General features: G+C 37.0%; 1 protein-coding gene across 4 annotated transcripts in view; it reads right to left on the minus strand.

The window, feature by feature from the left end:
• SGCD (sarcoglycan delta) overlaps nucleotides 1–12,293 on the minus strand; it is a 1,061,368-nt gene that overhangs the window by 159,228 nt on the left and 889,847 nt on the right. For all 4 annotated transcript variants that reach the window (XM_010331598.2, XM_003943729.3, XM_010331597.3 and 1 more), the window contains one exon: nucleotides 10,626–10,745. In XM_010331598.2, coding sequence (XP_010329900.1) covers nucleotides 10,626–10,745 — 120 coding nt within the window. The remainder of the gene's footprint in view (nucleotides 1–10,625; nucleotides 10,746–12,293) is intronic.

The raw sequence follows: 12,293 nt of genomic DNA on the forward strand, positions 1-12,293 counted from the left end.
TTCCCACAAAAAGGAATGCAAACAACAAACAGCTCTATTTCAATCAGGGTGACTGGGGAAGTACAATAGAGATCACTAGGGGAGTGCCGAGATTCCTGTGGATCATGGAAAGCCAGGAAAGCACTGTAGAAAGAGGAGCAAAGCACCCTACTTCTGCCACATTGCCTCCTCTACTGGGATCAACTTGCAGCCAGGAGGGACTTTTTTCTTAAAGGGAAAAAGTAAGCTGAAGACCCCCAGTGGTCTTTATTACTGCTACACACACCTGAAGTCCTTGCTGCCAGGGAGGCCTCCAGTCTTTATAGGCCCTAAATCCGCTTTGCAGCATTACCTGGAGGTCATGCAGTTGCATTGCCTCAGAGTAGGACTCTCCATTGTGTAACCTCCATCCACTGTGACCTAAGCTGCTATAGCACCACAGCATCTTAACAATGGGTCAACTGCCAGAGTACATGCTGCTCTGGAGGTTGGTAGCCATGGCATCTCTCCATTTCTAGGGCACTGCCATCATACCACTATGCTCACATGGGTAGTTATAGTACCACAACGCTGGCTGCTCGGAGCCTAGGCTCAGTGGAGTGGCTGAGATGCTGGCCTTAAAATCCATCTGGTACCCTTAACCCCAGAAAACAGGCAAATGTGCATAATGGGGAAGCTGACACACAGCTGGCCAACCTGCTGTACCTGCACATGCCCAGCCCAACAGTCAGCCTGGTGGTGGACCTGCCACTAGAAAGCCTTGTGAGTAACCAGCCCATAGTACCCACATGCACCAAGTCTAACAGCCAGTCTAGTACCTCCAGCTCCCTATAGAACTTCACTACTGCCGTCACAAGCTCAATGGTACTATGTAAATCTTTCGATCCTTTAGTATGAAGGTTAAAAGTAAAACAGTCAAAACCAATAGCAGCTACAATTAGTGGTTAAGAAACACATACATATATATTATACACATCATAAAGGTATATATGTTTGTATGTGTATCTATATATAGTGTTTATGTAAATATATAATACCTATAAAATGTGTATATATGTATGTATATATATAATGTGTATATATTTCATGTATATCTAATGTATATATTACATATACTAATATTAATATATGTGAAGGCAACACAATATCAAAAATGTAAATTGTTGACAGGGAGGAAAAACTCTATTTCTCATGTGACTGAAATTAAATTGTTACTAGCTTAAAATAATCTATTGTATCTACACAACTTCATGTTTGCCCCATGGTAATCACAAATAAATTACAGCACATACACAAACAAGAAAGAGAAATAAAACAAAGCTTAGTACCACAGGAAACCACTACACAACAGAGGTAAAAAAGAGATGGAGTACGTTCTCACCTATCAATAATAACTTTGAATGTAAGTGGATATTTATGCTGCCTACAAGAGACTCTCCTCCTTATTAAACACATAGATTGAAAGTGGAGAAACAGAAAAAGATAATCCATTCAAATGAAAACCAAAAGCAAGCAGAAGTAGCCATACTCATATAAAATAAAATAGTCTTTAAGTCAAAAACTAAAAAAAGCAAGAAAGAAGGTCATTATATAGTGATAGAATCAATTCAACAAGAAGCTATAACAATTATAAATATATATATATATATTTATATATATAAATTTATATATATAATACACTCAATACCAAAGCTCTCAAATATATAAAGCAAATATTACTAGATCTGAAGGGAGAGATTGAATCCAAAATAGTAATAGTAGAAGATTTCAACAACTCACTTTCAACAATGGAACAGTCATGAATACAGAAAATTAACAAAGAAATACTGGACTTAAATTACACCACAGACCAAATAGATCTAATAGACATTTATAAAACATTCCATCTAAGAGCTGTAGAATATGTACATTCCTTTCAACTACACATCAAACATTCACCAAAATAGACCACATGTTAAGCCACAAAACAAGTTGTAACAATGAAGATAAAGATTGTATCAAGCATTTTTTTTTCCTGACTATGGTATAAAACCAGAAATCAAGAAGAAGAAAAACTTCAGAACTTTACACATACATTTAAACAACATTCTCCTCAATAAGTTAATGGGAAATTTTAAATTTGAGAGAAATAAGAATGAAAACACATCATGCCAAAGCCTATGAGACATAGCAAAAGCAGTCGCAAGAAGGAACTCCATAGCACAAATGTCTGTATCAAAAAAGTATAAAGATTTTTATTAGGCAATCTACAAGATACACTTCAAGGAACTGGGAATGTAAAAACAAAACTCAAAGTTGGTAAAAGAAAGTAAATAATAAAGATTGAGTAGAAATAAAAAACAGAGATTAGAGTTAAAAAGACCAATGAAACAGTGGTTTTTTGAAAATATAAACAAAATTGACAAATGTTTAGCTAGACTAACACAAAAAGAGAAGACTCAAATAAAATTAAAGGTGAAAAAGGAAATATTACAACTCACACAACAGAAATAGAAAGGATTATTATATATCTATATGACTATATACCAACAAATTTGACAATCTAGATGAAATGGATGAATTCTTGGACTCTATAGAACCTAACAAGATTGGATTATGAAGAAATAGAGAAATGGTAACAGACCAATAATGAGGAAAGAAACTGAATCAGTAATAGAAAGTTTTCCATCAAAGAAAAGTCCAGGACATAATGGCTTCACTGCTGATTTCTTGCCAAATACATAAAGAACTAACATCAATTATTTTCAAATGATTCCTTAACATTGGAGAAGAGGAAACACTTCCAAACTCATTTTACAAGGCCAGTATCACCTTGTTATCAAAACCAGACAAGAATACCACAAAAAAGAAAACTATAGGCTAACATCTCTGACAAACAGATACAAAATTTCTCAACAAAATATTAACAGACTGAATTTAACAGGAAATTAAAAAGATTATTCATTATGATCAAGGGGGATTCATCCCAGGAATGCAAGGATGGTTCAATATCAGAAAATCCATTAAGTGTGATATACTATATTAATGGAAAGAAAACCATATGATTTTAATACATTCAGAAAAAGCATTTGACAAAATTTAACATCCAATCACAAGAAATTCATCAAATTAGGTATAAAAGGTATGTACCTCAACACAATAAAGGCTATATACAACAAATCATCAGCTAACATCATATTGAATGGGAAGTTCCCTCTAACATCAGGAATAAGACCAGAATGACCACTCTCACCACTTGTATCCAACAAAGTACAGGAAGTTGTAGCCAGAACAATTAAGCAAGTGAGAGAAAAAAGCATACAAAATGGAAGGGAGGAAATAAAATTGTTCCTGTTTGCAGATGACAGGATTTTATATATAACATATGGAAAACCCTAAATAGTCCACCAAAAAATTATTATCAGTCAATTCTAATCAATAAAGTTGCAGGATACCAAATGAACATATAGAAATCTGTAGCATTTCTATATGCTAATAGTAAACTGTTTGAAAAAAAAATCAAGAAAGCAATCCCATTTACAATAGCTACAAAAAAATAAGATACCAATAAATAAACTTAAGCAAGGAGGTGAAAGATCTCTATACTGAAAACTAGACAAAATTGATGAAATAAATTGAAGAGGACACAACTAAATGAAAAGAGACTCCATATTCGCAGATTAGAATAATTCTTGAATTATTATATGGCCATACTACCCAGAGAATTCTACAGATTTAATGCAACTCTATCAAAAATACCAATGACTTTCCTTACAGAAATAGGAAAAACAATTCAACAATTCATCTGGAACCACAGAAGACTCCAAATACGCAAAACAACTGTGAGCAAAAAGAATTAAACTGCAAGCATTACACTTTTAAACATACTACCAAGCTATAATTACCAAAACAACATGGTACTGGCATAAAAGTAGACACATACACCAATAGAAGAGAATAGAGATCTCAGAAACAAATTCACACACCTACAGCCAACTGCCTTTTCATAAAGTTGATAAAAATACATATCGAGGAAAAATAGTCTCTTCAATAAATGTTCCCAGAAAATTGGATACCCACAGGCAGAAAATTGAGATGAGACTCTTACCATTTATAAAAATTACCTCAGGCCGGGCGCGGTGGCTCAAGCCTGTAATCCCAGCACTTTGGGAGGCCGAGGCGGGTGGATCACGAGGTCAAGAGATCGAGACCATCCTGGTCAATGTGGTGAAACCTCGTCTCTACTAAAAATACTAAAAATTAGCTGGGCATGGTGGCGTGTGCCTGTAATCCCAGCTACTCAGGAGGCTGAGGCAGGAGAAATGCTTGAACCCAGGAGGTGGAGGTTGCAGTGAGCCGAGATCGCGCCATTGCACTCCAGCCCGGGTAACAAGAGTGAAACTCTGCCTCAAAAAAAAAAAAAAAAAAAAAAAAAGTTACCTCAAAATGGATCTAAAGATGTAAATGTTAAACCCAAAACTATAATACTAGAAGAAAGTATAGAGAAAATGCTTCATGAAGGATTTTTTAGGTAAGATCTCGAAAGCACAGGCAACACAGGTAAAAATAAGGGATTACATAAAACTAAAAAACTTTTTCACAGCCAAGGAAACAACAGAATGAAGAGACAACTTACTGCATAGAAGAAAATGTTTGCAAATTATACAACAAGAGTTAATATCTGTAATACACAAGGAACAGCAAAAAAAACAAAATAATCCAATTTTAAATAGGCAAAAAATCTTAATATTTCTCACAAGAAGACAAATCAATGTTCAACAGGTATATGAAAATATGCTAAACATTATTAATCATTTAAATATAAATGAAATGCAAATGAGATACCACCTCTCTACAGTTAGGAGTATTATCGAAAAGACAAAAGATAACAGGTATTAATCAGGATGTGGAAAAAAGGGAATCTTTAACATTGTTAGTGGGAATATACATAAGTATAACTATTACAGAAAACAGTATAAAGGCTCCTCAAATAATTAAAATAGAACCACTGTATAATGCAGCAATCCCACTATAGGGTATATACCCAAAGTAAATGAAATCAATATCTCAAAAATATATCTCCAGTTCCATGATTACTGCACTACTATTGATAATAGCCAAGACTGGGAATCAACCTACATGGCCAACAACAAATACATAAAGAAAATGAATACATAAAGAAAATGTGTTATGTCTACATGATGGAATACTCTTCAGCATAAAAAGAATAATATTCTGTCATTTGAGACAAAATCGGCAAACCTGGAGGACATTTTGCTAAGTAAAATAAACCAGACACACAAAGAAAAATACTACAGGATTTCATTCATATGTGGAATTTTTTAAAAAGTTGATTTCATATTAAATAGAAGTTGAGAACAGAACAGTGGTTACCATAAATTTGAAGGGGATGGAAGAGAGAAGAGGGAAGGACGGGGAGTTGGGTTCATGGTTTAAAGTTGCATTTAGATAGGAGAAATAAGTTCCGGTGTTCACTGTGCAGTAGGATGACTGCGGTCAAGAGTAAGTTACCGTATACTACAAAATAGCTACAAGACAGGTTTTTGAATGTTGTCATCAAAATGACATGATAAGTGCATGAGGTGTTGAATATGCTAATTACCTTAGTTTCATTATTATATGTTAGATTTATGTATCAAAATATCAAATTGTACCCCACAACTATGTTCGACTATAATGTGTCAATTGAAAAAAAAAAAAAATCATCACCAACAATAGTTAGCATGCACTGAATGCTTTCTGTGCTCCACACACTGCACTATTAACTCTACACACATTGTGCAGTTCAGTACTCCCAACAGCACAGAGTACTAGGCATTCTTACCCTATGTCACAGAATTATAAGAGGATCCCTAGAACAGTGAAGCAACATACCCAAAGCTCTAGCTCACCAAAGAAACCAGGATATACAGTTAGCTACAAAACCTGTGTTTTTAGTTCCTCCACTGTATGGCTCTTGGATGCTCTGTTTTCCCCAGGAAAGTCATGCATGTATGAGAGATCAGTGACTACTGTCTACCTACATTTGTTCCTTCCCTATCTTTTCCAGAACAAAAGTTTCCAAATACCTGAACTTCTAGTCTTTTTGCCATACTATTCAAGATCCCTTGAATGTGTTAAAGGTTGTCATTGTCCTAAAATCTGAATAGGTGGGTGTGGCTATCCAGAGAAAAATTTAAAAAAATTGTTCTGAATCCACAAGTAAAGCTAGTAGATGCAAGAGACATTATGTTTTTAGGCTCTGCTGTTTGTTTCTGCTCAAGTCAGTATCAACTTAAATAATTGACTTTTTACATAACATTTACTTTTTTTTTATTATATTCATTCATTCTTCCTTCCATTTGCTATCTTGTTTCTATTTCTCTATACAAATGGAAACTAAACCTCAGAGAGAAAACATACTTGAATATAGTCACTCAGGTCCTAAGTGGTCCTGATAAGGATAAAACCCAGCTATGTTAGATGCTACCATGAAATGTGCAACCAGATTCAAAGCTCCCAAGAGTTTACACAGTCTGGCAACTCAAAAAGACAAACTTCTCATTATGCTGAAAATGAAACTGCCTAGACTCGTCATTCCACACCATATGGCTGAAACCCAGCTGACAGGAAACTCATTTCTGTAACACACTGGCTCATTTCACTGAGTAGGTTGATGCAAGATTTGTGGGGTGGTCATTTTCAAGTCTTTTTAGCACTGATAGCAGCAGTGATATTTATTTTGATGCTTCCTTTCTGCATTTCACATAAAAAAGCAAATGTTCCTAATGATGGAGAGAGACAGATTTTATCCTGTATTATGCTCTAAGTGAAATATCACAAACATAGCTGCAAACAACAATGAAAATACACACCTGCTTTGAAGTCACCAAAAACTATAATCGTTTCTCAGTTTTCTAAGTAACTATGTGGTGGGTTAGGGTAGAGGTTAAGTTCTTAAGTGATACCATCACAGAGTTTTGTATGTTAAGATTAAGTCAAAGTGTTTGGAGGTTTAAAATTATCCTGTGTCTTTGCAAAGTCAGATTTTAAAGCAGTAAAGTGACTCATGATGCACCAAGGAATTAACAGGAAGTGCCCAGTTCTCTTGCATAGAATGATCTGGGTATGAGATGACACCATTTTTTTCCTCAGACATTTTGTTTTACAGCTGGTACAACAAAACACTCTTTTTTTTTTTTTTTTTGGACACAGTCTTACTATGTTGGCCATGCTGGAGTGCAGTGGGGCAATCTTGGCTCACTGCAAACTCTGCCTCCTGGGTTCAAGTGATTCTCCTGCCTCAGCCTCCTCAGTAACTGGGACTACAGGTGTGTGCCACCACGCCTGGCAATTTTTGTATTTTTAGTCGAGATGGGGTTTCACCATGTTGGTCAGTCTGGTCTCTAAAACCTGACCACAGGTGATCCACCCACCTCTCAGCCTCCCAAAGTGCTGGGATTACAGACGTGAACAACTGAGCCTGGCCCAAAGTAGTTTTAAACCAGAGGATAGCTTGAAGACTTTGTGTTTTCCTATACACCAGCCAAGAATTAAAACAGAAAATCCCATTTCTACAAAAAGAGAAAAGCATAAATTGTGAGAACAGAAAACGTCTTAGGAACATATTTACATGTAGTGAAGTTCACTGAGGCTGGAGTCTATAGGCAGGGGTTTGAACATGGGCCCTAACACTTACTGGCACTTGATCTTGGGCAATGTTCCTCATCTGAAAATGAGACACAATAGAGGAGGCAGCAAGTATAGGGCTTTAGGGTAAAGCCCTCTATGTCCAACATGCCTGGCTGGGAATTCTAGCTGTCAGCCACACTTTGGTTCACCTCTCCCTACGGCTCAGCTCAACTGTTTATCTGTAAACCAGGGGTGATAGAAATGGTGTCTACCACACAAGTGTTTGTGATGTATAAATATAATAACGCATAGCACGCATGGTACCTAGATCAAAGCAAGTGATCAATACACTTTTAAAAAAAGATTATCCACTTAAGGGGTTTCAATAATAAGTTGTAAGTGGTCCCCAGAGGATCCAGAGGGGAAAAGTATCGAACTATACTAAGATTCCAAGTCTCAAGTCTCCCCTTTCAAATCCTCACTGATAGGGATTGGCTGTGTCCTCACTCAAATTTGGTCTTGAATTGTGGCTCTCATAGTACCCACGTGTCATGGAAGGAACCCAGTTGGGGGTAATTGAATCACAGGATGGGTTTTTCCTATGCAGTTCCTGTGATAGTGAATAAGTCTCATGAGATCTGATGGTTTGATAAAGGGTAGCTCATCTGCACATGCTCTCTTGCCTGCTGCCAGGTAAAATGTGCCTTCGTGCTTCCTTTGCCTTCTGTCATGATTGTGAGGCCTCCCCAGCCACATGGAACTGTGAGTTCATTAAACATCTTTTTCTTTATAAATTACCCAGTCTTGGGTATGTCTTTATTAACAAGGTGAGAACATACTAACACTCTCGCCTACAATCCAGAGAAATCTTGGTCCTTATCTATTTTATTTATTGGGATTGTGTGTTGAATTTTACTTTTAAAAGCTTCTGTCACTGGAAACATTCTTTAAAAATTCTGGGTAACTCTAATTTTACAGACAGAAAAAATGCAAGGCCCTGAAAGACAAAGGGGGTTGTTGTAGATCATACCACAGGTAAACCACTGAACAGGGATTTAGACTGCACCTGGCTATATCATCTCTGCACCCTGCATTTTTGCCTCCATTAGACCGTATAAGAATGGTCACTTCCATCTTTTGATTCTGCTGAGCTCATGATGGCCAGGATGCTGCTAAAGTTTTGAGAATGGAACAGGAGAGTATAATGGGGCCAGTAAGGAGTATTAGGGAAGTCAGGGGCAAATATAAGTGGGAGAGTGGGGGGTGACGGTGATGGAATATATGTGTATACACGTACATATGTGTGCATTTGACCATGACAGGCAGTCAACATCCACTGAACTTGAGAGGCTGGCAGAAGATCCAGATGAAGAAGATCCAGAATTCAAGGAAAGTACCAGGCTGGAGATGAAGCTCTAAGAGCCATCCAGGAAGGAAATTAGACACGTATGTGTACTGAGAGAGAAATGGAGAAATAAACCAGATAAGCTGATTGTGGGAGGAGGTAAAGAACAAGAAAAAGACAAGAGTAATGGAAGATAAAGAAGATGCAGAGTGCAAATAATAATGCAAAGACAAATATAATTTCAAGCAAAAGTGCCTTATAATAATACTAATTTAAGATAATAACACCTAGCGCTTAGTATTTTAGTCAACTCACTACTTTACATAGATGATTTCATTCAATATTTTTTAGCAATCTCAGAAGATACTCCTATTTTACCAACTTTATAAATATTTCAGCAAGCAGGCACAGAGAAGCTAGATACATTGCTTAAGGTTACACAGCTAGTAAAGAATAGAAACTGGGTCAAAAATGAGTTGATTATAGAGCCTGAGATTTTAATCACTGTGCTACAGTGAATCTCAGGGAGCTAAAGAAGGAAAAGTAGCGTTTGCATTAATAGTAATAGCAGTACAGGTAGTAACAGCAGCAGCAGCACCTACTGTTGACTGAGTACTATTTTGTGCTAGGGGCTGTGATTAGTGGATGTAACATGGTCTCATTTAACCTTAGGGACAACTTGAGATGGGAGATGCTCTTAGTCCTATTGAGCAGAAAAGGAAACTGGCTCAGTGAGACAAGCAACTTGCCCAAAGTCACAAAACTAGTGGGTGACAAGAGTTAAAAGCCAGGTCAGCTTGAGTTCTAGGACCCATAAATCACCATGCTGGATTATTTCAGTGTACAGCCATAAAAGATTCATTTGTCATGTGCTCAAATTCAATAATTCCAATAGTGGGATCATAGACGTTTCTGCAAATATTTTTAATAATGAACTCTCAGTGTTTTCACCATTAATTCAGTAAATCAGAGTCAGAACTATGACCCTAAGCCTTCAACAGTTTCCTAGATGATTCTTCAATTGCAACCAGGTTTAGGAATCGCTGTATCATGTATGCAAGTCTGGAATGTGTCAAGCACGACTGCCAGTCTGTGAGGACAGAATGTGCTAAATGAGACTTCTTTGGATGAACACTCATTCTCACACAAAGCTCAGTGTTGAAACGTGTGCCAAAAAGACTTGACAGCTTGAGAAATTTCCACGAGTGGATCAGACTCAGGGGGTTCAACTGCCTTGCTTTAAAAGAATCCAGGAAACTGGCCTAAATCACTCTTCTAGACAGCATTTGTCTTAGTCAGTTCAGGCTGCTGTAGCAAAGCACCATAGCCTGGGTGGCTTATAAACAACAGAAATTGATTTCTCGCAGTTCTGGAGGCTGGAAGCCTGAGATCAGATACCAACCTGGTCAGGTTCTGGTGAGGCTCCTCTTCCAGATGCTGACTGTCTTGTACCCTCACATGACAGAGAGGGAGCTCTGGTCTTTTCATCCCCTTGGAGACACTAATCCCATACATGAGGGCTCTACCCTCATGACTTAATTATCCCTGAAGGCTACACTTCCTAATACCATTTCCTTGGGAGTTAGAATTTCAACATACGAGGACATATTCAGTTTGTAACACCGTTTTCCTTCTCCTCTAAAATGCACATCGTAGCATCAAGCAAGTTAAATGATTCAAGTTTTCTTACCTAAAACTCTTAATCTTTCAGCTCCTACTACGACTTCATTATCGTCTGCAGAGAAGAGCAATTTTCCAGAAACAGTTTTTACTTCAAACTTTTTGCCATAAGCTTCTACAGCTTTTGGACCTGTGAGGGAGGGAGGGAGGGAGGGAGGGGGAGAGAGAGAGAGAGAGAGAGAGAGAGAGAGAGAGAGAGAGAGAGAGAGAGAGAGAGAGAATAATAGTCATCGCTTTGACTACAAAAAGCTTTTCATAGAACATACACATCTAACAAGATTGTATTGGACTGGTTTTCAAAAGATGACTATGAAAATCAGTCTCATGACTGTAGCCAAGTCTTGTAAATTACTTTTAGTCAGATACTCTTGGGCTATAATTTTGAAGACCAGCATGCCCTTCCTCGAAACTAATGCTTGACTGTGATTTCCCTCAGCTAACCACCAAACTGCCATCACATAGTTGTGGATTTTTGTTTGCATATATCAAGGCACCAGAGGCTCGAGAAGTGATTATCTCACTTCTTGAGGCACTCACATATCTTTGGCCCTCCCTAATTACCAGAAAGAACTTTTAAAAATTCAGTTGAAATCTGTTTCACTTTGTACCCATAATCCACTGGCTGCATTTGACATCAAGAGAAATCTATTTCCTTAGTATATAGATCAGTTACTAGCAGAAATGATTATTATAATTAATTACCTTAAAGTTGTTAAATCTTTTATGCTAGGATTTTGTTCAGTGAAAACTAAATCTAGATGGTTTATCAGGTGACAACCAATGCTGTTCTTGAATGTAGAGCTATAATACTGTATAAAGAAGTCAAGCCCCTGATTCTATAGCATCTATATTCTGATGAAGACACACCAATATACATTTAAAACTTTATTATTAAATCAGAAAACTGCAAAAGTTTTAGGTATTATAGAAAACGTAAAACAGGTTGGTGATTTAGAATTTCTAAAAGAAGGCATTCCAATCTATCTGACCTGTGTCTACCTGAGTACCTGAATTTCAGGGGATTCTCAAAAGCTGGTCTACAGAAATGCAGAGGAAGAATCCAGGAGTGTAACTATTCTCACTGAACCTAGTTCAGATCAAAAGAAATTCATCATTTCATCTAGAAGTTCCTTCAGAAAAAAATTGGAGGGTAGAATCTAGAAATCTTGTATTTTTTCCAAAATTGTCCAGGAGATTCTGACACGGAATTGTTTGCTTTTTGTTATTTTTCAAAAGAGTGTCACTTAATAATAAATAGTAATGAGATAGTTCCCAGTGTCTTCTAGCCAAAGACCGCTAGAAACACACCTGCTGTTGAGCAAATTGGGTTTATACTCATTGCAGTGAGAGACAACACACACCATAAGGAAAACCACAGGGCGTCTTAGAAAGAAACCATGAGAAAGGACTTATCATAGGATTTGACCTTATATTAGGTTATTTTGGGGAAATGTTTAACCAACTAAGGCTTTATCCTGGATTAACTACTGTCAGGAAATGGGAGTAAATCTCATCTAGACAAAAAAGACCAGGGAAATGCTAAAACTGTCACAAACAAAGAAACAGAGGCACTCCTATTAGCCAGAATAGGAGGATGTTTGGTCTTTTTTGTGGTTTGGACAATGTTGATATTTTTGCTGTGTACACACATGATCAGAGCTGTGTTTTCGTGTTTGTG

Source organism: Saimiri boliviensis, chromosome 1 (genome assembly GCF_048565385.1).
Source record: "Saimiri boliviensis isolate mSaiBol1 chromosome 1, mSaiBol1.pri, whole genome shotgun sequence".
Taxonomy (NCBI): Eukaryota; Metazoa; Chordata; class Mammalia; order Primates; family Cebidae; genus Saimiri; species Saimiri boliviensis.